Genomic DNA, 26,871 nt, shown 5'->3' with positions numbered 1-26,871 from the left:
AATTTTAAAATCGTTATTCACAAATGCAAATTCATATGTTTATATTTTATACGGCTCTCTATCGATCTTCAATAATCGAAAATAATTATTTTAATAGCTACGTATTGTATGATATATCAATTAATTACTTTAAAAATTATTTTATTGTACAATGGAAATATTATTATTATTATTATTATTATTATTATTATTATTATTATTATTATTATTATTATTATTATTATTATTATTCCATTGTAAATAAAAATCGAATATATATAATACAATACGTAAGAGAATATATTTATATTATATTATCCTAAAGTAATACTACTGTAAACAATTTTATTATTTAATAAATATATAATAATAAATTAAATTTATTATTGCATTAACCATTTGGTAATATCAATTTAAAAAGAAATAAATTGGTTGCGAATATGTAATAAAAAAAAATTTACTCATATAACGTATATATTTTTCAGTTTTAAAAGTCTTCGTTTTTTCTGTTCTTGTATTCTTCTTTTCACGTGTGTCTTATACATTTCACACACACACACACACACACACACCTTAATCATTATTAATACAAAATTTGAAAAAATAAAAAACCACGCCGATCGTAAATGCAAAAGATTACTACAAAAAATGTTGAGAATTGTTAATACTTTAGAAAGACCAGATCAAAAATCTTTTCTTCTTTTTCTTTCTGTCTCTCTCTGTCTCTCTCCGTCTCTCTCTCTCTCTCTCTCTTTCTCTCTCTCACACCCTCTTCTTCTTTATTTCTCTTAAGTGGCGCTCGCGCTCAACGATATGATCGTTGACCTAAAACCGAAGAGAAAGGTAGACGCGGCCGCGACGAGTTTAAGGGTTGCCAACGAGACCGTGAGCGGCAACGGGGGCAGCAAGAGATCTGACCCAGACGAGTTTTTCCGACGGTTTCCCGGGGGTTTCCTATTTTTCTCGCTCGTAACGTCGTAGTATGCGGTGTGTGTGTGTATGTGTGTGTGTGAGAGAGAGAGGGAGAGAGTGTATGTGTGTGTATGTGCGCACACGGGGGTTCTGCAGACAATTCGCAGTAAAATTTTTACAGCCGGCCCCTCCCAACCCCCTGGCCCGTGTCGTCCGCGACAGCGGCGAGCTAGACGACGAACAGAGGAACGGTGTGGTACGAGGAGGAGAAAGAGGAGGAGGTGGAGAGCGAGGAAAAGAAGGAGGAGAAGTAAGAGGAGGAAGAGGAGAAGGAGGAGGAGGAGAAGGAGGGTGACGCATGAGAGGAGGGAGTAGAGAAAAGCGTCGAGCTTCAGACGAGCGGAATGGCCGCGGCCTGTTCGCGGAAACACATAAACCTATACGTTCTGCCTGTCTACCTACGATCTCCAATCTCCTCCTCCTCCTCCTCCTCCTCCTCTTCCTCCTCCTCCTCCTCCTTTTTCTTTTTCTTCTTCTTCTTCTTCTTCATCTCCTCCTCCTTTTTCTCCTCCTCTTCTTTCTTCTCTTCATTCTCTCCAGACGCATTTCGCCGTCTCTACTTTATTCGACCTTTTTACCATTTTTCATATTATATTTATCTCTGGTTCACCTTCGAGTATCTCGTTATAGTTTTACGCGGAGAAACGAGAAATACTACTCTCCTCTTCTCTTTTCCTCTTGTGCCTGACTTTTGCATTGGCCTTATATTGCGGCCTTGTTTTCTTTCGGTATAGATCGGGGCGTTTTTCTTTTTTATGTTTTTTTTCTCTTTTTATTTCTCTCTCTTTCTCTCACTCTCACTCTCTCTCTCTCTCTCTCTCTCTCTCTTTCTCCTTCTCTCTCTCTCTAATTTTTCTCTCTTACTTTTTGCTCGTTCCTTTATTTCTTTTTTTTCATCTTTTTCTTCTTTTTTTTTTTTCTTTTTCTTTTTAATACTTGTATCCACCTTCATCTTGTATTATACTTGTAATTTTTAATATGTATTATAAAGTGAAATACGTTCGTTTACTTTTTTCTTTTTTCTTTCTTTTTTTTCTTTCTCTCTTTCTTCTTCTTCTTCTTCTTCTTCTTCTTCTTCTTCTTCTTCTACCCTACCGTATTCTCCTTATCGTGTTTCATGTGGGTTATATCCTTCTATCTCTTTCTTCGTCTGTCTATATTATTTATTCGTTTGTTTATTTATTTATTTATTTATTTATTTTCTTTTTTATTCTCCTTCTTTCTTTTCTATTTTCCTTACCTTTCTCCCTTCTTGACCCTTATCTCAAACTATTCCGTTTTTTGTCGTAACATGTCGAAAGGTTGCATATTTTTCCTAAGGGGGGGTTTACTTTATTCCTATCTACGTACGATTCAACTCATACTTTACGTTCGAGTGCTCGTTATAGATTTACTTTTGACAATAATACCTTTGGTTCTTTTATTCTATTACAAAAATACCGATACGTTTTTGATTCTTCCTTTTTCTTGTTTCCTTTCTTTTCTTTTTTTTTTTTTTTTGCTTGTCAATTTAAAAAGTATGATAACTGGACGACATGAATTATTATCACAAAATGTTATTACAAAAATTAAGAGAGAGAGAGAGAGATAATACTTATAGTAGATAGATTTTCGATTTACAATAAGAATGGAAGGCACGAAATGAAAAGAACAGAATCGGTGGTAGTTTTATTCGTTTTTCGATTGCAAATATCTTACTCTAGAAATTCTTTCTTAAATCGCAAATAAAATTCTATGGAGTTTATGCGTCTCGTGAAGAAACTTTAGAGCGGTCGCGGTCTCCTTCGAGACTGAGCTGGACGATGAGTAAAAGAAAGAGGGAAAGAGGGAGGGAGAGAGAGAGAGAGAGAGAGATAGAGAGAGAGAGAGAGAGAGAGAGAGAAAGAGAGAAATGATGCCAGACTCGAAGAATAGCCGCGACCTGGTCACGGAAAAACCATAAAACTCATACGTCTACAGTCTATAGTTTGAATCTGAAATCTCGAATCCCCATCGCGTGTCCTTCTACTATCTTGTGTTCACCTTTTTCTTTCCTTTATTTAGAAAATTTTCGATCAAGGGAAAAAGTTTCTCAAGTGTGATTTTAGTCATTTGTTTAATTAAATGTAATGTAATGTAATGTATAAAATTTAAAAGATCGACAATTTATGTGATAAGATCGTTAAAACAACAATGATATAATATTGTTTATTTATTTATATTTTATTTATATCATTTATTTATTGTTTTATCGACGATTAATTATATTATTGTCATTCGTTTACTAATGAATGATATCTACGTGATATCTTTATCATTTTATTTGTTAATTATCGTTATCAATAATATTATAATATATGATATAACGTTTGTATTTACATTGTCTTAATTATTACGTTACAGTTTTACGTTTATGAACGAACGATTGATATGCGTATGGATTTATTATTTTATCGTTAATAATAATAATTGAAAATAAATTGAAAGTGTATGCTATTTTAAATCGGATATGATCGAATCGTAGTAATAATAAAAAAGAAAAGAAAAAATAAAAAAAATAATAATTATAATAAAAAAAAAACAATAAGAAAACAATAAGAAATGGAAAAAAAAATTTTGGAGGAAAAAAAAAGAAAGGTTTAATTAGTTTTTAATTATTATCCTGTTATATCGAGATAAGGAAAAAGGATGAAGCTTTTAAAAGAGTAGGACGGACGAATGGGATGGTCGTCTTTGATTTCTTCACGCCGCGTGGTCTCATTCGCGGTTAAAAATTTCTTCGAATACGATAAGCGGACAAAGTCGACGAAGGATTTACGTCCGGTTGAGAAAAATCGAATCTTGACTTTTAAATTTTAACGGGTAGGTACCTACCACGTGAAGGCGAAAAGTTAAGAAGGTCGTGATATTTATGTGAACCGATAGTCTCGGGTGTCGAAGCTGGCACGTATTATCTGAACGAAATATAACTCCCTTGAGGGTACCCACTGGGAAAGACTTTGAAAATTGTACCCGACAAAAACGCGTTTCCTTGCAATCAAAGGCGCCATAAAACGTATCCCGACATCTTCGATTGATTATAAAGAAATCGGAAAGTTTTTTCTATCGAGGGAAAAAAAAAAATAAAAAATAAGAAAAGAAAAAAAGGAAAAAAGATCTACAATTTTGAGAAGTTTTAATATAATTTTTTGAAATTTTTAACACAATTTTGAGAATTCATTTTAAATTAGATGAATAATATTCGTAGTTACAGCGTATTAATAAAGATCAAACCGCATTGTTGTTTAGCGGACGATAGTGGCGTCGAAATTAAATAAAAAATTTGACATTTATTAATCAATGTTAGTCGTCTTTTGTCAATGTTCGAATCGAGTAATTTCAAAAATATAAAAACAAATTTTATATTTAATACTTTTCTGCTCGATCGATTTACAGTAGCCAAAAAATAAGAAAAGAAAAGAAAAATACGTCATTGCTTCCGAGATGATAATTTTCTTTCTATATCAGAAATCTTTCATAAATAAATAAACGAATCTCACGTAAATAAATAATCAAATGCACAAATATTTTGTGATTTTATTAAAAATGAAATAAAAATAAATAACAATATTCTATTTATCTATATTATCTATTAATCTATAATTTTAATGTATTCCTTTTTTGTGTATTTTACAAAGATTTGAAAATTAAAATTTCTTTATTCCTTCTTTCTTTTTTAATATAATTTAATAGACCTTAGTAAAACTTTTTAAAAATATATGGGTCACTTAAACTTCCCTAGCGGGTCATAGTATGACCCGCGGGTCACGGGTTCGCCACCGCTACAGTAAACCAAGTATGCGAGAAACAGAGAGAAAGAGAGAGAGAAAGAAAGAGAGGGAGAGAGAGAGAGAGAGAGAGAGAGAAAGAGGAAGGGAGAGAGAGAGATAATTACTCGTACCGAGTTTAATTCTAGTTGAAAAATATGCAGTTTTTTTAGTTCCTTAACCTTATCAATGAAAAAGAGAAAGAGAAAGAGAGAGAGAGAGAGAGAAAGAGAGAGAGAGAAAGAGATATAGGTAATTATTCGTGCTTTTAATTTTTATTCTGGTACGAAAATATACACAGTTTTTTTAATTCCTTAAGCTTATCAATGAAAAAGACAGGAGTAAATAGATAAATAGAGACAGAGAGAGAGAGAGAGAGAGAGAGAGAGAGAGAGAGAAAATGTCACTAGGTTCTCTAAAAGTAACCATTTTCCGAGTCAACACGTGGTGGCCTGCATTCTTAGGGATACACATTTGCCCGACCACAGTTGTCAATGTTCTTAGAGATTTTTTTGTTTCTTCTTTTTTTTTTTTCTACGAAGGATGATTTTAAATTCATTTAAAAAAGATTTAAAGGTGGATCGATGGAGGATCGTCGATAGTTAAAGTTCTGCGTTCGTGAAAAATAATTTTTTATAGATTGGCAAGATTTTCGGTTAGCCCCATGAAGAAAGAACAAAGTTAAGTCTCGATAAAGCTTAGGGTATTTTCTGATAAAAAGAGAGTAGAAACTCGTTTGGCAAAAACGTGGAAAGGGCGTCAGTACGAGACGGATAGGAGAAGTACGTAGGAAGAGAATTATTTGAAAGAACCTCGGAGTTTTCTTTTTTCGACACTAACCACGGGAGCCATCGAGTTCCAAGGACGAGTGGAAAGTGGAAGCTTTTCCGGATACGTCGGTGCGAGGAAAAAGTCCTTGTGCGGTGCGATGCGATGCGGTGCAGTGCGGTGGAGTGCGGTGCGGTACAGTATGGTACTGTACGGTATGGTACAGTACGGTATGGTGCTGAACGTCGACGAAAGGGTAGAACCAGTTGAAGGGTCTTTACTTGCTCGAGAAATAATTCCCGTGCTATTCCAGTAGGTACAGTCTACTTCAACGAAAATAGCAAAAGGGAAAGGTTCTTCCCCCCTTTCGGAAATTTGATTCGATTAATTCGATAAATCGAATATCGAATGAATCGTTCGCAATTTTTCGATCGTAATCATTTTCTCATTAAATACATCATCGAAGCGTATACGGTATGTTAAAAAACTTTCGTTAAGCTCGTACCAAATATAAATTTAGTTCCTATTTCGCGTAACGTTTGAATTTTTAAGTTAGGAAGTACGAAAAGGGCGAAATTTTCGTTTACGCTGAAACACGGGAGGGAGATGGTGGGAGTGGGTGGGTGGGAGAGGGAAAAAGTATAAAACAAAAAAAAAAAGAAAAAAGAAAAAAGAAAAAAGAAAGAAAGAAAGAGAGAAAGGAAAAAAAAACGGAAAAGGAAGAAAAAAAGAAAAGGAAAACCGTCGCAATTAACGTTAAAAGGTTCCTGGACACTTCAAACTCAAAACTCTCGTAAAACCCGTGAACCGCGAGCATGCTCGCTGCTAGTTTTCAAAAGGGCCACGTGATTCCCTTTACATCCAACTTTTCGTTTGACCGACTTTTCTGCTTCCACGACCTTAAAGGACTGAAATTTACCGACGTGGTCCTTATTTTTAGATCGGACGTTTCTACATTTTCGACTTGGTACGAGAGTGTGCGAACGAATGTTGAGAGAAAAGAAAGAGGAAGAAGAAGAAGAAGAAGAAGAAGAAGAAGAAGAAGGAAAAAAGAAACGGAAAAATGAAGAAAAGAAAAATAAATAAAAAGAAGAGGAAGAAGAAGAAGAAAAAGAAGGAGAAGAAAATACTATAAATGTGTACAAAGTCGATAACGAGTTTTCTAAAAGAATATGAGGAGAAAAAACAAAGGAAAAAAAAAAGAAAAAGAAAAAGAAGAAAAAAAAACAAGAAAAAAAAGAAGGCAGAAAGAAAAAATCAAACAAAAATAAAGGAAAAATACGGTGCACTGATAAATTGACAAAGACGTGGGTAGTTACAAAAGCGGGCGCGCGGGAGCGCACGCGCATAATTAAAAAAGATAACGAGGTAGCCTCGATGCTTCGTGAATTCTTTCGGTTAGAAAAGAAGAAAAGACGTGGGAAGTAAATAATGAAACGAAACAAAAAGAAAAAAAAGAAAAAGAGAAAAAAGGAAAAAAGAAAAAAATAAAAAAGAGGAAGAAGAAAAAAGGAAAAAGTGAGAAGAAGAAGAGGAAGTAGAAGAAGAAGTAGAAGAAGTAGAAGAAGTAGAAGCAGCAGTAGTAGTAATAGAAGAAGAAGAAGAAGAAGAAGAAGAAGCGCGTTACGTGAAAGAATTCGAGAATAAAATGAAATTCCCCTTTTTCCTCGAGAAAAAATATAGGCGATCGCTTTTCCAGCGACCACCCATTCTTGACTCGATGCTCCGATAACATTTGGAGGCGATATATACCTACACATACCTATAGGTAGCTACCTACGTACGTACGTACGTAAGTACGTAAGTTGAGAGAAACGAATCGAGCGTCGTTCCTGAGACGCGTTGAAATGAAATTCTCTGAGGGTCTGCCGCTACCCTTCCTTACGACTCTTCTTGTGCTTCCTAACCCTTTGCCCTAGTTTCAACATTCGTCAAATGTTATTTCGAACGATGAATTATTTCATTCTCTGATAAACAATTACAATAAAGCAATATAAATAATAACGACGACGATAATGATAATAGCAGTAACAGTAGTAAGTAGTAATAATAATAATAATAATAATAATAATAATAATAATAATAATAATAATAATAATAATAATAATAATAATAATAATAATAATAATAATAATAATAATAATAACAATAATAATAATAATAACAATAATAATAATAATAATAATAATAATAATAATAATAATAATAATAATAATAATAATAATAATAATAACAATAATAATAATAATAATAATAATAATAATAATAATAATAATAATAATAATAATAATAATAATAATAATGGGGATCAGATCGATTAATCACAGGTATTATCAATTAATTTTTATAAGAAAGAATCATTTTTTTCCCTAATTATGAAAATATCCATTCATGCTTTCAAAGTTAGTCGAAAATTCTGATAAAAAAAAAAAAAAATTAAGACAAAATAATAATAATAATAACAATAAGAAATGAATTCTAAACGATCTATAAATATATATATCAATGCAAAAATGCATTTCGGAAGTGTCGTAAATCTGTACTTCAACTGTGGTAGAAGGGAGAAGGGGCGAGGGGGAAGGAGGAAAGAAAAAGAAAGAGAAATCTTGCTCAATTTCGAAGAATTTAGAAAGATTTAAAAAAAAAAAAAGGCAAAGAAGAATATTGGAAAAGATATAAATAAGTAAAATGAATGAATGAATGAATAAAGATAAGAAGAGAAGAGGAGAGAAGAGAAGAGAAATCCCTTTGTCCCAGTTTTTCAAGGTCCTTGCAAGTTAAGGAACGTTGGTTGCTGACGTTGGTGTACCTTCGAAAGGAGACTCGTCTCGCGGGTTGCGGAGAGTAAAAAGGAGGGTGTTACGATGAGGCAAAAGAGAGGGTGGGAGTAAAAGAGAGAGAGGGAGAGAGAGAGAGAGAGAGAGAGAGAGAGAGAGAGTTGTAAAGAGGGTGGTGGTCGGGGGTGAGTAGGTCAAACTTTACGGCTCTGCCGTCTAGACGTCGTTGCGCCCCGTACGCGGTAGTAAAACCGTTTTAAGGGGCTGTTTTACCGGTGCACTCGGCTCGACCTGTTCGAGCGCGAGGTGGCGAGAGAAAAGGGGAGGGGATGAAGGAAGGAAAAGGAGTTTTCGTCTCGTCTGGACTAGAAAACCCATGCTCAATGTCTTTTTCTCTTGTATTCTATGAGTTGTTCTCCCGGGGATGTCCAAGAGAAAGCTTATATGTAATTTCGAAAATAGAGATAAAAAAGAGAAAGCAGAATAAAACAAAAAGATAGATAGAGAGAGAGAGAGAGAGAGAGAGAGAAAAGAAATGAGATAGATGGAAATAGGGAAAAAACAATAGAGAAAGACAGAAAGATAGACAGATAGACAACGCGAAATGGATAGATAGACCGATAGAAAGAGATATACATGCACAGAAAGAGAGATAGAGAGAGAGAGAGAGGTAGGGAGAGAGAGAGGATATTTCCTTATCTTATTTTCGAACATTTTAGAAATCGAAATGATCCTTTCTTGAAATACCTTTCTATCGGAATGAGAATACGATGCTATTCAACATTATGCCATTATATCATTTTGAAGGAAAGAGAGACAGTGAAAGACAGTAAGAGAGAGAGAGAGAGAGAGAGAGAGAGAGAGAGAGAGAGAGAGAGAGAGAGAGAGAAACGTTAATGTAACACCACCCTCCGACCTTTTTGATTTATGCTCGCGGTCTTCCAATGTTACAGCGAGGACATTTTTAAAGAGGACTCTTCCTGCCGGGAAAGTACTTGGCGCGACTGTTCCTACTTCTCCCGAAGGAGAAAGAACGAAGATTAAGAAAAAAGAGCCACGTATTTATGTATAGGTATATATGTGCGTTTCTATGTGTATGTGTGTATATATTTATATGTATATAGGTACGTGTAAGTGTACATAGATATGTATACATGAATATATAACGAAGGGGTGAATGAGGGAGAGCAACGATGCCGACAGATTCCCGTTAGGAACAGACGAACGTTTGTTTCGCGATGTATAAAAGAGAGAAAGAGAGAGAAAAAAGAGATAAAGAGAGAGAGAGAGAGAGAGAGAGAGAGAGAGAGAAAGAGAGAGTTCTTGAGTAGCGCTTCTCAAGAGGTACTTCTTCAAACGAGGAGAATATCGTGTGCGACACCAAGATTCGAACCTTTTAATGGGCTCGATGACGTCTTCACTGTATGACAGCATCGACGGCTCTAGTCAAGTGCCCTATCTATCTATCTATCTATCCATTCATCTATCTATCTATCTATCTACCTATCTATCTATCTACCTATCTATCTATCTATTGGTACACATAAAATATTCTAAAATTATTCTAACATTAATATTTTTTTTTAAGTTAATTATTTTTATATATATATATATATATTTATATATATATATATATATATATATATATATATATATATAATGGTTCTTTTATAATTCATCAAATTTTTTATAATTTCACGCTTCTAATATTCTCAGATATAAGATACGTCGATAGGTGCATCGTATAGATCAAAAGCACTCGGTTTGGGTATACTCTTAACGTAAAAACCGCGAGCCATTGGTCAGGGCCGTAAGCAGGTGCAGGCACCTGCCCATTGTACGATAGACGAGAAAGAATGAGAAAGACAGAAAGAGAAAGACAAGAGAGAGATAGAGAACATCCGGAGGTTGCCACCTGCCTACCACATACTCGCAGATATTCAAGTCCTTTCAAAATTATGCGATCGCCAACTCGAATTATCGAATCAACAAAGTTGCCGCAATTCGAAGAAACCAATAAGATTTTTATGACGTAGGATTTGTATCCATAATAAAATCATTTTTCTCGATCCTTTAACTTATCCTTTGATCGAGTTATCATATGACAATATTTTCTAGACGTAACTACTTGTCATTGATCCCGATCAATCCAAAATATAAAAGTAAAAGTTGTTAAATTGATTTCGCACGTCATCCTAGGTAGATTCTCAGTCAACGACTAGTTGAGATATGACTGATTATCGATCGTTATTGGATCGACATTAAGAAGCCCAAAAATTGTTTGGGAACGAAAGAAGAGTTACGTGTCAGTCAGGTAGTCGGTTAACCTTATACCTGGTCGACCTAAATCATTCGTAACGGATTGGGACTATAGTGATGTATAATGACGTAATTACATCTTTTTCTTCTCTCTCTCTCTCTCTTTCTTCTTCTCTCTCTCTCTCTTCTCCTTCTCTCTTTAAAATTTCTTATATATATATATATATATATATATATATATATATATATATATAATATATATAAATTAATAAAGAAATTATATTATATTAATAATTAATCATTGAACTTAATTCAAAGATCAAATATCAAAAATCATTTTATATTAAATCGAATCATAATGTTTTATCTTATTAAAACATTACATTCGTATATTATGATATCGTCGTCGTACATATACATACGTATATACGTGCATACATAATATACATATATACATAGATACAATACATATAAACGTGAAGAACGAATCAAATACGATCTGAGAAATCACTTTGAGGTCCTGATAACGGGCTAAGGAATCCATCCTGTTTATTATCTTTAGAAGCGGACATTTTTATGAAAGAGACAGAAAGAGAGAGAAAGAGAGAGAGAGAGAGAGAGAGAGAGAGAGAGAGAGAGAAAGAATCCATCATCCTACGTTAGTATAGTAAATATTACGCAGAAAACGATTCGGCATTCTACGTTTCTTCAAAGTGTTTCCTTTTTCCTCGCGCTTTTTCATGCTTTTCCTTCGATATCTATTCCATCTTTCTTTCTCTCTCTTTCTCTCTGTCTTTCTCTCTCTCTTTTTCTCTCTCTCTCTCTGTCTTTCTCTCTTTTTTTTCGCTATCTCTTTTTCTTTCTTTATTTCTTTTTCTCTTTCTTCGCAGCAGCGCTGCTCCTTTTTCCGGGTCGAATATCGATCCTGATATTTCTACTTGCCTTTTTTTCCTGCGAACGGGCGTCATTTCCAGAGCCCCTCGCGTTCGTCTTTCTTTCCTTCTTTCCTTCTTTCTTTCCACCCTCTATTTCTTTATTTCTTTTTCTCTATCCTCTTTCCTTTACTTTTACTTCCACACCGTTCGCGGTTATATAGCGTGGCCAATATTTTTCGATCGCGCGATAAAATATTATCGGTCCTTCGGCCGACTACGACGTCTGGACTAAAAACGAAAGAGAGCGAGAAAGAAAACGAGCAAGCGAGCTAGCTAGCTAGCTAGCTAACTAGCGAAAACGAAAACGAGAAAGAGACAGAGAGAGACAGAGAGAGAGAGAGAGAGAGAGAGAGAGAGAAAGAGAAGCTCGGTAAAATAATTAAATTGAAAAAGCGTTCGCTTATCTCTCAAGACAATCCCTCTTTTCTCTTCCCTCCTACTCTTCTTTCTATCTCTATTCTTATCGATTCGATATTCTTTCAAGACGAAAACGAGGAGAAAAAGAGAGAAACAGAGAGGAACAGAGAAACAGAGAAAGAAAGAGAGAGAGAGAGAGAGAGAAAGAGAGAGGGAGAGAGAGAGAGAGTATGGGATTTAACAAAAGGACTCGTAAAAATGAAAGAATAATATCCTTCGGACTTGCCGCGAGAATGATGGGACGCAAGAGTCGAAAGAATCGGAGGTCCAAATGTGTGATTGGAATGTCGCTATGTGTTCGCGAATATTTTTCTATCGAACATTGAAAATCTCTTTTCATCGTTAGCCCGTATCAATCTTCAAAGCTCGACTCGCTTCTCTCTCTCTCTCTCTCTCTCTCTCTCTTTCGATTTCTTTCTTTTTTGCACCCTCGCTCTTTTCCTACCCTTTTCTACTCGCTCCCCCCGCCCCCTGCTCGCTCTCTCTGCCACCGTTCCTCCTACTCCCACCTACCAACCGGCCACCCTCTCCCTTCTCCCTTCACTTTTCCCTTCCTTCTCTTCCTCCTCCTCCTCCTCCTCCTCCTCCTCCTCCTCTTCCTCCTCCTCCTCCTCCTGCATCAGTTCTCTCTCTCTCTCTCTCTATTTTTCTCTTTTTTCTCTTTTTCTCTTTTTCTTTTTTCCTTCCCTCTCCCTTCCCTCTCCTTCCTCCCTTTTCTCTCGGTTCAATATCGATCCTGGCCTATTTTCCTTTTTTCTTCCGCAAGTTCCACCCTTTTCTCCCTTTTTCTGTTTTCATCCAAGTACGAACAAGAACGTAATTCGCTTTCGCGTTGCCTCTCTCGCCGTCTTCTTGCCGCTCCGTCCGGTTTATATAAATATTCTTCTCTCGGCGTCCGCGAGAAACGAAAAATTACGGTGCGGAAAATTTTCGGTAAGGAACGAAATAGTATATACGTACGTACGTATGTATATACGTATATATACGTATCTATACGTATCTAGTTCTCTCTTTCTTGAAAAAGCTCTTTCTTTCTCTCTCTCTCTCTCTCTCTCTCTCTCTCCCTCTCTTTCTCTCGTTTTTTTTTCTCTTTCTCTCTCTCTCTCTCCCTCTCTCTCACTTGTACGTAAGTACTAAGGTACATATCATCCCTTCATCATAGCAATATACTTTCTTTACTTTTCTTTACTTTACTTTTCTTTTCTATTCTTTCCTTTTCTTTTCTATTCTTTTCTTTTCTTTTCTTTCCTTTTCTTTTTCTCTATCTTTTCTTTCCCTCCCCCCTCACCTTCCTCTCTCTTCATTTCATTTCATTTCATTTCATTTCATTTTGTTTCGTTTCGTTTCGTTTCGTTTCATTTCTTTTCTTTTTATTTCATCTATTTTTTCTCCTCGTCCATCTCCCCTTTTTCTTCCTACCTTTTTCCTTCCTTCCTTCCTTCCTTCCTTCCTTCCTTCCTTCCTTCCTTTCGTATTCATTGTTTGATAAATTTAGGATCGATAAATAATTAAGAGAATTGTCGAGTCCCCTTTTGGCGAAACACGTTCGGACAGACGACGTGGATTTCTATCATAGCTTTTCGAAAGTGCATTTACCCCCGTACCCTCCCCCGTTCGGTTAGTTCTTTTTCCTTTTTTTTTCTTTTTTCGTTTCTTTCTTCCGTTCCTTTTTTCCTTTTTTGTTTTTTCCCCCTTTACCTATATCGATCTTCATTATCGTCCATGGCCGACGTGGTAGTACTTACTTTCAACGTCGTCGTCATCGTTCTATTCGTCCTCGTCGTCCTCGTCGTCCTCATCGCCGTAGTCGCCGTTGTCGTTCTTCTCGTCGTCGTTGTCGTCGTCTTCGTTGTCCACGACGATGCGCTCGAACTTTTCATCGAGTCGCGTCTGTTGACAACTATATTGGGCGAACGAACGGACGAACATCGAAGGAGGGAAAAAAAAAGAAGTAGAAGTAGAACGTACGTACGATGGGGGAAAAGAAAAGGAAAGAGACAGACAGAGAGACAGAGAGATAGATAGATAGATAGAGAAAGAGAAAGAGAGAGAGAGAGAGAGAGAGAAAGAACTTTATCGCCGGGGTCCACCCCCATCGCAAACGTCCGTTCCGTCGCGTCGTAACTAATTTTTTTCCAAAACTACGCAAAAACTTTTTCTTCGGATCGCGTGATTCTCTCCGTTTGAATGAAGAAAAGAAAAAAGGAACAAAAAAGAAAAGAAAAATAAAAAAAAAAAAAAAAGGAAAAAGATAAAAGAAAAAAGAAGAAGAATAAAAAAAAACCAAAGAAAGAAAGGAAGGAAGAAAGAGGAAAAAAGAGAAAGAAAGAAAAAAAAAAAGAAAAAGAAAAAGAAAAAGTAGTGATTCGTTCTTCGTTCTTTCTTCTCCTTTTACGCCCACCTCCGGCCAACCCCATCCCCAACCATCCCTTATAACTCTTACGACACCCCGTGTCCCTCCCTACCTTACTCCCTCTCTCCTCCTTCCTCCGTTCGCCACTATATACACGTAACGTTTTATTATCGACCACGACGACTTTCTGCTCCTCTCTCTCTCTCTCTCTCTCTCTCTCTCTTTCTTTTTCTTTTTCTTTTTCTTTCTCTCTCCAATCTATTTTTTCCAATAGTCTCGTCGAGCCTTCTTCCTTTTGCCATGTTCGATATAAAAGGGATGGTGGTAGTGGTGGGGACGATACGGGAGTGGGTGGATGGGTGGTTGGGTGGTTAGTTGGTTCGGTAGGGGGAGGGGGGGAGAGAGACTACGAATAGAAGGAACGTTCCTTTTGAAATCTATCAAATATCAGGAAAATGGCGGGGACATTGGCAACTATGGCTCCTCAAAGCGTCCAGCAACCAGCGTTGCTCTCGTTTTCTTCTTTTGCTTTTCTTCCTCTTTTTCTATTTCTTTTTCTCTCTTTCTCTCTTTCTCTCTCTCTCTCTCTTTCTTCTTCCACGTTCTCTCGCCTCATCCTTTTCCGGGGTCAAATATCGATTCTGATATTTCCAGGACCTTTTTCTGTTTCTTCGGACAGATGCTAGCTCTCTTCACCCTTCACTATTCCCTTTCCTTTCCTTTCCTTTCCTTTCCTTTCCATTCCAATCCATTCCATTCCATTCCTTTCCTTTCCATTCCTTTCCTTTCCTTTACTTTCCTTTACTTTCCTCCTTTTCTTATTCTCTTCTTCATCCCCGTCCAGAGGGAATTCGGGTAAGAGAAAAGAAACCTACGGTGGTCCGAAAAAGAAGACGCGAAAACATAGCTAAGCAGCTTTTAGTAACGAACTTTGGCTGAATTTTCTACCACCCCACCCTCTTCCTCCTACCCATTCTCTCCTTATCTCTCTATCTCTCTCTCTCTCTCTCTCTCTCTCTCTCTCTCTCTCTCTCTCTCTCTCTCTCTCTCTCTCTCTCTCTCTCGGAAAGTTGAAAGTCCTTGGAGAACTGCTATGGAACTTGCTTGGAGATCTAAACTGTGACGTAAGAAAGAATTGAAAAGTTTAATCGGCGAAGTTGTTCAAGTCGCGTTCTTCGAGCTTTCTCTGAATTTTCACTTATGCCAGCTTTCTCGTGCGGATAGAAATAAGATTCTCTTTTCACGCGTACTCCACATACGATGGTAGGGTACATAGGTAGGTAGGTAGGTAGATAGGTAGGTAGGTAGGTAGGAAGGTAGGTAGGTAGGTAGATAGGTAGGTAGGTTGATAGGTAAGTAGGTACCTAGTTTCTCGAGAAAATCCTAGTACGATAAGTGGCCTCTTCGTTCTTTCTATCTCTCTCTCTCTCTCTCTCTCTCTCTCTCTCTCTCTCTCTCTCTCTCTGTCTTACTCTTACTCTCCTACGCGTTCCTTTACATGAACTTTAGTCAACATTTCTTCTAATCTACACATCCTACGGCATTGTTATATCAACTATTTATAAATTTGTTTTTCATTATCGATTGACATTAAATTAGAAAGTAAAAAAAAGAAAAAAAAAAGAAATAAGACAAGAAAAGAAAGAAAGACAATGAAAAGAAAAATCGAACGATTCGTTTGTTTAATGGGTTTTTAATATCGCTTTTAATATTACGGAATAATTAATTAATTATGAATATTAATATCATTATTGTTATTGTTCTTGTTATTATTATTGTTATTATTATTATTATTATTATTATTATTATTATTATTATTATTATTATTATTATTATTATATTAATACTATTATTATTATATTAATATTTTTCTTTCTCTCTCTTTCTCTGTCTCTTTCTCTCTTATTTTAATAATTCATATTGATTGACATTGATCGATCTAATGGATTACGTACTAATGTTATTACGAATAATATTGCATATTAATGTATCCTATCATTTTGATATTACATGATGTCAATAAAAAAAAAAAGAAAAAAAAATATGCACAAACAATCGATTTATATAATTAAGTCTATATATATATATATATGTCATCTAGACATATCTACCTATATAATATTTAACTTGTGCATCATCGGTAAGATTTGTATAAAATAATTTGAATGATTCGACGAAATGGTACGTTCCTCTTTTTCCCACGAAATACGTTATGCTCGGTCTTCGATCGATCGATCTAACCACGGTAGCGTCTGCTACTCGTCATTCGAAAAACACGTGGCCCCACTAAAACACTGGCTCTACTGTTTCTCCGTTACGTTCTCTTCTATCCGCGAGCCTTTTAATGAGCCGACAACATCTACCCGAGGAGAACTAATTCGTTCCTTTGAACCGTGGACGCCTGCGCCTCTCCGAAAGGGGCGACCGTTCTTTACGACGTCTCCTTCGGATCTCGTAATGGCCGCTAATTAAAAAATTATCTTCTTCTGCTTCTTTTTCTTCTTTTTCTTCTTCTTCTTCTTCTTCTTCTTCTACTTTGACTTCTTCTTCGTGACCACCGTATTCGTATTTAATTTACGTGTTTCGTTTACATGTTTATTTAGAATGTAGGTATATCTTTAAATCGTCTTAAACGACATTGTTAAATAATTGTTTATTATAAATTTTGTAAATATATTTTATTCGAATGTACGTTAAAATTATTTCAAATGACGTACAGAATACGAGTCACACTGTTTAATAATCGTTTATAATAAATTTTGTAAATATGTTCGAATATATATTCAAAATTATTTCAAATGACATATGGAATACGAGTTAAATTGTTTAATAATTTTACAAATATATTCGAATGTATGTTAAAATTCTTTCAAATGACTTATGGAATACGAGTCGCACTATTTAATAATAAGTTTATAATAAATTTCTAAATATATTCGAATATATGTTAAAAAAGTGACGTATAGAATTCGAACCTCAATATTTAATAATTGTTTATAATAAAATTGTTTATAAGAATCTATAAGAATGTGAATGTGTATTAAAATCTTCTTAACTGACATATAAAATACAAATCTCACTGTCTAATAATTTTTTTTTTTTTTTATAATAAAACATAGATGTAAAGAAAATTATTTTTAAACTGACAACGTCAAATACAAATCTCTTATTATCAAAAAGAAAAAAAAAATTATTTATCGAAATAATTGTTTGCAATACAATTTCAAATTCAAATATATTCGAACGAAGATTACTATTTGCGTTGTATTATATAAAAATAAATGTTCATAATAAAACTAATAACAAAATTTCACACGTCTAAAAAATCTCGAAAATTTCGAAGCACGACTTCACTCTTAGAGGTTGTATCGATCCCTGCCAACAAAAAAGAAAAAAGAAAAAGGAAAAGGAAAAGAAAATCGATTTCAGCTCACCTGTCGGATAATTATGATCGATGACATATATATATATATATATATATATTTAAAAAAAGAAAAAATAATAAAACTGGCTTAGAGAGTACTCCTTTTAAGCACGGACTTTTAGACCAAGCTCACGTACATATGTATGCTACTATTGGTTCTCTTCTCTTTTCGAACGGTTCCCATATCACCGATGCAGAAATTCAAATTCGATGTCATTAATAAAAATTAAAGAGACATCACGGAGGGCCACGACGGTTTTCTTACTTTTTCTCTCTCTCTCTCTCTTTCTCTTTCTCTTTCTCTTTCTCTCTTTAAAATTCTACTACGAAGTAGGGCTAGAAAAAGAGAAAGAAGGGCCACGTCTCTCGAGGGCAAAAGTACCTTTATCTTACCTGCCGCGGTACAATAGCGTGAGACTATGGGCCCTTTGTACTCTACTTCCACGATGATCTGCATACGCACCCCTCCGAGCCTCTCTGATACGCACCCTAAGGCGACCATCATCTTATATAAACCCAATGTAGAAAAAAAAAGGAAAAAAAAAATATATATGTAAGAAAAAAAAAGACGAATGAAGAGAGAGAGAGAGAGAGAGAGAGAAAATGGGAAAGGAAAAGACCCACGGAAGCTCGCGTTTTTTTTTCTTCTTTTTTTTCTTTTTCCTTTTTTTTTATTCGCTCGTTTTTTTTAGTTCGCTTCCTCCATCTTCATTTCTTTCTTTCTTCCTTTCTTTCTTTCTTTCTTTCTTCCTTCATATCTCTTTTTTTCCTTCCTTCTCTCTTCCCTTCCTTTTTTTCTTTCCCTTCTTTTTTTTTTTTTTTTTTTTTTATTTCTTTATTTCATTTATACGCACTATTCGAAGGAAACGGATATACGATGATCTTTGTTTTTTTTTTCTTTTCTTTTACGGACTGCTAACGGTACGTTCGCGGGATAAATTACGCTCGGTCACGTTTCGAACGTGAGACACCCTGACTTTCTTTTACCAAGAGGAACCTCCAAACTCTGGGACCGTTAGTTCTCATTTATAATGATCATCATTTCCTATGATTATCTTTGGTAAATTATTTCTTCGAATATCACGTAATATTTACCGGGATATTATTAGTATAGTAAAGTATTAACTTTAGATTTATTAAATTCTAATTTCACGGATTAATGATTTTATTTATGAAATTAATGTGAGATTATAATTATTATTCTCATTCGTTCATTTATGTTTATTTTGATTAACATAATTATATTAGAAATTATATATTAATTTATGTGATTAATTGTACCATAATTATTAGAAATAATAAATTGAATAACCTAAGAAAAGAAAAAAAAAAGAAAAAAGAAAAAATTTAATCCCCATTAGAAACAATAATTTGAAATTTAATAACGGTGTTACCAACTTAAGTTTTTTTTTTTCTATCATATGAAAAATTACCTTTCGAAGTGTCGGTTGACAAATATATTAAACTTAATATTCTTGAAGCGATAAGAATTTTCGTACACGTCAATATGACGTATTTTAATAAAAATAAATAAATAAATAAATAAATAAATAAATATATATATACTAAAATAAAAATGTCTGTAAATTTAATATGAAATAATTCTTTGCCCGTAAACTCTGACTGCAGTATTTAGGGGTTGGTACTTTCACTTTGCGAGGATGTTAGAAAAGAAAAGGGAGAGAGAAAGAGGATAGAAACACCGGCCAAAGATATTTTCCACGTGAATGAACAGGGGGTGACGATGAACGCAGTGAACAACGACGATGCTAGGAAAGGGTTAGAATGGTTGAAAATTTTGTAAAAGGGTCCCATAACTCTGTCTTGGAGCCAAATGTTGTGACAACGTCGCCAGAAAAGGGCCCGAAGCAAGCATGTTGCACGAATGTATTACTTCTTATATTGTTTCAGACAGCTCGTGAAAAAAACAATTATGAAATATTTAAAAAATTCAAGTAATAACTTTAATTTAAATTACAGTTTTTCGTTAGAGATGACTATTAAAGAAAAAAGAAAAAAAAAAAAAAAGAAGTCTTTCTTCAATGTTAGTATTTAAATGTATCATTTTAATACATTAAAATGACAGATTTAATTTTTAACGATAAATTAATTAAAAATAATAATGAATAAGATGTACTTTTTTTCTCGTTTTTTCCTTTTTTTTTTTATGTATAATAATTTTCTCTAATATATCACTTTTCATGAATTGCATTGTTAAGGTATAATAATTTATTTGTACCGATTAACAAAAAAATTTATTTTTCATCCGTATATTAAAATGAATTTGTTCTTATACAATGTCTTTTAAAATAACTTACAAAAAATATTTAATATTTATTTCAAAGATTACTCTGTTTTTAGCTTTTTTTTTTTTTCGTTCTCTTATGTTTAATAAACACGTTCTCCCATTCTCGACATAGAATATAATTTTAAATTATACGGACCTTCGTTTGAGACATGTGTATCCAGGGACACTTGTATTTAGTTTCTAAATACAATATGAATTTATTTTTTGATCTTATTTAGTTTGCTATAGGTTTAAAGTTCATGCCTTCAATGTAGTCAATTGTATGTCAAAAAAAGAAAAAAAAGAAAAGAAATCAAAGTAAGAAATAAAAGATTAGATTTTTAATTTAATTTGACTTAATACATTTATTATTTGTTTTAATTGATATAATTTAGAAAAATTAAAATATTTTTCTATTAATTATATAATAATAATATTTCCAATGATAATTTATTATGTAAACAGTGATGATGATGATGACAATGACGATGATGTTAATAATATTATGATTTGCAATAAGAATGATTTTGTGATTACAATTTAAACGATATTTAACGGGGATGAATTATTAAAAAAAAAAAAAACAAAATTTACTTTTCGATTTCCATACTATTATAATAATTCGTCGAAAGAGAAATATTGTTATGAAGTTAAATAAACTGTGATGACTATATAGTGATGACTAATAAACTATGTATTCTTTTTCTGTTTTTCTTTTTTTCGTTTTTTTTTTATACTCCACAAATATATCTTTACACGAGTCAAGGTTAGAGAAATCTAACAATCATATATTGCGATTAGACTTGCAGTTTTTTTTTTTTTTACTTCTTTTTATATATACCACCTGGTGTAAATTTGCGAATCAACAACTAACGTATAATTTAATTATAATTTCCAAACAGTTCGTAAGAATTGTTTGAGCATGACGGGGATGTAAAATTTTTGGGACAAAAAAAAAGCAATGGAAAAAAATGTGACCGTTTCGACTTTAAGAAAAAAAGAGAGGAACGATAAAAAAGAACGAAAAAAAAAGGCAACGAGATTTCAACCCTTCCAATTGTTTTCCTCTCTCTCTCTCTCTCTCTTTTTTTCTGTAAACGAGATACGTTACTAAAAATGAAAAATAAAAAAAAAGAGAAAGAAAAAATTCATTAACCTATTCGATCCATAGATGATACTCGAAAGCCAAAGTAAAAAAAAAAAGGAAAAAAAAAGATCGCAACCCTCTTAACTAGCACGACTAGCTTCCCCATTCGCTAGAAATTTTTTTTTCTTCTCCGTTTCTCCCTTAGTAACGGGTAGCCGAAACGAGACAATGAACGCCTCTCTCTCTCTCTCTCTCTCATTCTCTCTCTTTCTCTCTTTCTCTCTCTCTAACCTTTACTTCATTTTTTGTCTCACGTAGCTCAGAGACAAAAATGCCGTTGCACGAGATTTGCATTCTCGTCTCGGGCGATGCTAGAAGTAGCGAGGGATGGCAGAAAAAAAAGTCGATCGGAAAGAGAAAGAAAGAAAGAAAGAAAGGAAGAAAAAGAGAGAGAGAGAGAGAAGGAGAATGAGTAGAAAAAAAAAGTGGCTAAGAGGGGTCAGGTCTACTGTGAGCCATTATTTTAATTTTCTCCTACCGTAGCGAAGGGATGAGCGAGTCGTGTACTAGAGAAAGAGAGAGAAAAAGAGAGAGAGAGAGAGAGAGAGAGAAAGATTCTTCTTTTACATAATCTTCGTAAAGGGTGGTTTTTCGCCACCGAAGGCCAAGGACTCTCACGAAAGAAAGAAAGAAAGAAAGAAAGAAAGAAAGAAAGAAAGAAAGAAAAGAAGAAAAAAATGATTCCAGTTACCGTACGTAGAAGACGAAGAAAAAGAAGAACGGGCGAAGTGGTATTTTGCATCTCGAGGAGAAATAAAAACCGAGGAACGGACGAGAACGGGATGGGGTATGGTGGGATGGTGGAGGTATGATACTGGAAAAGGAGGAAGAAGAACAAGAAGAAACGGAAGAAGATAAAACGGTACCGCCACCCCGAGCAAAAATTACCCTAAAGAGCTCCTCTAAGCGTTTTAAGGGATTACGATCGGGCAGGCGTAAAGGCAGCCCGAAGGAAAAAAGGGGTTGACCACCCGCTGGGCGAAAGCGTCGACAGATTACAAGCTTCGAATACGTGTTTACAGGGTTCGCGCTCAGCCTCTTTCGATTCATTCGACTCTCCTGCCCTAGTTTTCTTTCTCTCGATTCAACCCCTATCTTTTCCTATCGTTCTCTCTCTCTCTCTCCCTCTCTCTCTCTCTCTCTTCCTTTCTTTCTTTCTTTTTTCTTTCTTTCTTTCTTTCTTTCTTTCTCGTTTCTCTATATTTTTCCTGTTTCTCAATCTCTCGGAGATGAGGATTCTTTACGCGTCGTCGACCGATTTTTCAACGTTAAATGGAGCGTGTCGTATTCGTGAGTTCGATCCAAGGAACTTCTCAAAGAATGCAACTTATAAATTCAGAAAAGCTATGAGCTAAGAGATAGAAAACAAAACTCTAGTACGAAATCGAAAGATACCGGGGGAGAATATTTCGAATACGATCGAACGTTAATCTTTTGTAATTTAAAAAAAAAAAAAAAAGAAAAGAAAAGAGAAAAAAAGAGGAAGAAAAAAAAAGATCTTAAAAAATGAAATCATTAATAATAAATTTAAACGTTCGCTCATGTATCGACGATAATATCATCGATTCTAGTTAGATAACAATATGAAATTATTTCTCGTTAATCTCAACGAAATATCTAATGGGAAAGAGAAAAATTGAGATGGCGTGGGGTGGGGTGATGAAAAGGGTTAGATCAAAATAGTTCTTAATGTCATTCGTACGTGAAACGCAACCACGAGACTTTTTTCTCTTGCGTGTGCGATAAGAGGGGCTGGAAAATGTCGACGTCATCCCCGAACGGGGTGAGTCTGTCTTTCTATCTCTCTCTCTCGCTCGCTCGCTCTCATGTTGATGCCCGTATGCGGTCTATGCAGATTGCTCAATTGTCTTCGAAGGAAATCTTTCTCTTTCTCTTTCTCTTTCGCATTCTCGCAAACGCACCACCGTACCGTACCGGTACGCTACGGTACTTACGGGCTGGCCCCGTGAGAATCTTCATGCCTTGCATTTGCATGCCGCGGATTATTTAAATCGTCCCCGGTACGTATTGTCGTACCTCCTTGTTTTTTCCAGAAGGCCTCAGTAAGAAATCCCATAGCTCTTCTCTGCATGGCCCAGCGCCTGCCGGCCCCGTGACGGACAAAAAACAGGGTGCTTCCTCGAGAGGGCCAAAGAAGTAGGGACAGAGAGAAAAAAAGATAGACAGAGAGAGAAAGAGAGAGAGAGAGAGAGAGACATATCTTTTAGCTCCTACAGGTTCTACACGAGATGTTTCTCAAGAATCCCGTTGTGGTCCCCGTGATTCCCATTCAAATACAAAACGACCGATTTCGTTTCGCTCGTACTTTTATATATATATATATATATATATATATATATATATATATATATGTACTCTCTTCTTCGAATCGTCCTTATGATTTTCCTATATTTTCATTCAATCGAGTCGACGAGATAGAAAAGGATTTTCATTTTCAAAGAAAAGGAGTATAACGAACGAATGTTTTTATTGGACGAATGTCGAAGGAAAAAATTGAACGGAGTAAAAAAAAAAAAAAGAAGAAAAAAAAAAGCAGAGAAAGGAAAAGAAAAAAAGAAGGATCGAGAAAAAGAAAAAAAGATCCGTCGTGTATCGGTTACGTCATTGGAAGAGGGTGGGGGGGGCGTAGAGGAACAAAATCGATGAAATAAAAAGATTAAAAACAGAAAAAGAAAAAACGAAAGAGAAAGAAAGAAGAAATAACAGAGAGATAGAGATAGAGATAGAGATAGAAAGAGAGAGAGAGAGAGAGAGAGTGAACGAGAGAGCGAGAGGGAGGGAGGGAAAGCGAGAAAAAGCAAAATCTCAGCGCAGTCGATGGAAGAAACGTTGCAAACCGACGAATATCTACGCAAACGATCGTTTTTCTCTCTCTCTCTCTCTCTCTCTTTCTCTTTCCCTCTCTCTATCTATCTATCTATCTATCTCTATCTCTCTTTCTCCCTGTTTCTCTCTTTAGCCAGGTTCTATCTCATTTTCACTCGTACGTAAACTTTTTTACTTCGCCGTAACACTCCCGACTCTTTTTTCGCGCTTCCGTCTATTTATTTTTTTTTCTCTTCTCTTCTCTTCTCTACTCTACTCTTTTCTTTTTATTTCTTTCTTCTTTTTCTTTTTCTTTTTTCTTTTTTTTTTTTCTTTTTTTTATACCAACCTCGAGGCAGAACGAGGCGAAAGAACGGTGCTATGCAAAGCGATCTTCAACCCTTTTTGACGCCCTTCTTCCATCCACTGTCCCTTTTTTCCTTCTGTCTCTTTACGCGTGTCTCTCTTTCACCCTCCTTTTCCACCCTTTGTCTCCCTCGGTCTCGCTCTTCTCTTTTCGCATCTCTCTCTCTCTCTCTCTCTCTCTATCTCTCTCACTCTTTCTATCTCTATCTTACTCTTTATCTCTCTCTCTCTCTCTCTCTCTCTCTCTCTCTCTCTTTCTTTTTCTACCTACCCGCTCAAAGTTCCGTCCGTGTCTCTGTCGTCCTCTAATCCAGCCTCGTCTAAATTATGCAGGACTCTCGCCCGGAGACAGCGTAGAGGGCTAGGAGTAGGGGATTGAGGCGAGAGCGGGATAAAGGAAAAAAACAAAATCAAAACAGGGATAGTACAACTCGTTTCGCTCGAGAATGCCGTGCAAAAAAGAAAGGAAAGAAAGCTTCATTCTATCTCTCTATCTCTATCCTCTCTCTCTCCCTCTCTCTCTCTCTCTCTCTCTCTCTCTCTCTCTCTCTCTCTCTGTCCAGCTTTTCTCTTCGATCCTTTCTTTTATTTTTTATTTTTCAACTTTCGATTCATTCAAACGAACGTCTTCTCTTCCGGCCATATCTAATTTAACGTCTTTCTTTTCTCTCTCTCTCTCTCTCTCTCTATCTCTTTCTCTTAAATAAAACACATGCTTCGCATGGTAATAAGAATAAAAAAAAAAAAATTATAGTAAGAAAAGAAAAAAAAGTGACTTACGTCAGTGGAGAGACCGTTGTTCCACGGATAAGGTGGCTGAGGTGGCGACTGTTGTTGATGATGAATACCAGCTACTCCACTTGCGGAATGCGGATTGTGAATGTGTTCCGCCATAACGCTAACCCAGTGGGCCAGACCGCCACCCCCGGTTGCCGTGGGGCCCGTTCCTCCACTTCCGGTACCCCCACTACCGGCGCCACCACCACCTCCTCCTCCTCCACCGCCGCCGCCCCCACCATCCTCGCCGCCTTCCGACCACGCGAACGACGCTTTCTGAAAGCAACAGGATAAAAAGGGCCGTATTAGAATTCAATTTAAAATGAAAACAAAAAAAATATTTGATTATTACTTTAACGTCAATTCTCATTTATTTGCTCGATCGATTGATTGATCGTAAAGGAATTGAGTGTTGTTACTTTGAAGTTTTATATTTCTTTTTTCTTTTTTGTTTGTTTTTTTCTTTCAGTCCTTTTTTACAGTCGCAATATATTATTTTCGAAATGACAAGAATAAGTATACGTACAATTTTTTTCTATGAATTTCTACATTTAAAATATGGAACGACTGAGATGCACTCAGTCAGGAATATATCAAGTAGAGACGGATAATGAGGGAAATGAAATTTAATCTAAATTTTTTGTGTCACCTTGAATGAAATTTAAATAATGAAACGTTTTATCTATTGAAAATATATTACCGTAAGAAAAAGAAAATAAAAAAGAAAAATTAATTCATACTATTCTGTGTCGATCAGAATGAAACATAAATAATGAAGCATCTTATATCTTATGAAAACATATAAAAAGAAGAATCTCTCTCTTTCTTTCTCTCTCTTTTTTTCTCTTTCTTGAAATTTCTAGGTCAATCGGAATGAAACATAAATAATGAAGTATTTTTTATCATATAAGAATATATTATAAAAAAGAAGGAAGTCTCCCCCTCTCTTTCTCCCTCCCTCTCTCTTTCTTTCTCTCTTTTTTTCTCTCTCCATCTATCTATCTGTTTCTCTTTAAATTTCTATGCCAATTAGAATGGAACATAAATAATGAAGCATATTTTATCTGATAATAATAATATTTATAAGAGAAAAGAATAAAAAAAAATTACTCGAAGCTTCAATCATGTCATACGTGACAATGCACGTGTAAATAAATTGCTTGTGAAAGGAATAAGGAACCAAAGGAAAATAAATAAAAATAAAAATAACAAAAAGGAAACAAAATGTCAGACTTTTCAAATTGATCGAAAGGAAAATTAAACTTGTATTAGAAACATTTCAATATTTTTCATTTCCATAGTCCAATACCGTCGAATACATACTGACGAAGTATACCTACGATTCATATATAATTATTATGACGAAACAGAGATTAGCGGTTGCCATCTAAGCAACTGGTCATCGATCCTACGTGAAATTCATGAAGAATTCATGGTACCATAGAAAGCAAAGAAACGTCACCGGCAACGATAGGCAATCGATAAGTCGTCGTCGTCGTCGTCGTCATCGTCGAACGTGAAAACAAAAAAAAAAGAAAGAAAAGAAAATAAAAGAAAGAGAAAGAGAAAGAGAAAGAAAGAGAAAGAGAGAGAGAGAGAGAGAGAGAGAGAAAGAGAGAGAAAAAAAAGAAAGAAAGAAAGAATAAAACCTCAGAGCCTATTCGACAACGAAAAAATAAATTCTTCTGTCTTTCCTTTTCTTTTCTTTTCTTTTCTCGTTCAGTCCTTTCCGTCCCGCTTTATCCACCCCCTAGCCCTTATCCTCTATCTCCCCCTATCTAGTCGTTACCTCGTAACCC

General features: G+C 35.1%; 1 protein-coding gene across 2 annotated transcripts in view; it reads right to left on the bottom strand.

Annotated features, from left to right (window-relative positions):
• LOC118447750 (zinc finger protein rotund) overlaps positions 1–26,871 on the bottom strand; it is a 193,458-nt gene that overhangs the window by 92,982 nt on the left and 73,605 nt on the right. For both annotated transcript variants that reach the window (XM_035880078.2, XM_085664577.1), the window contains exon 2: positions 25,076–25,348. In XM_035880078.2, coding sequence (XP_035735971.1) covers positions 25,076–25,348 — 273 coding nt within the window. The remainder of the gene's footprint in view (positions 1–25,075; positions 25,349–26,871) is intronic.

Source organism: Vespa mandarinia, chromosome 1 (assembly GCF_050613455.1).
Source record: "Vespa mandarinia isolate Hongniang chromosome 1, ASM5061345v1, whole genome shotgun sequence".
NCBI lineage: Eukaryota > Metazoa > Arthropoda > Insecta > Hymenoptera > Vespidae > Vespa > Vespa mandarinia.
Note: the sequence above shows the minus strand (reverse complement) of the source record. Positions and strands in the feature narration are given on the sequence as shown.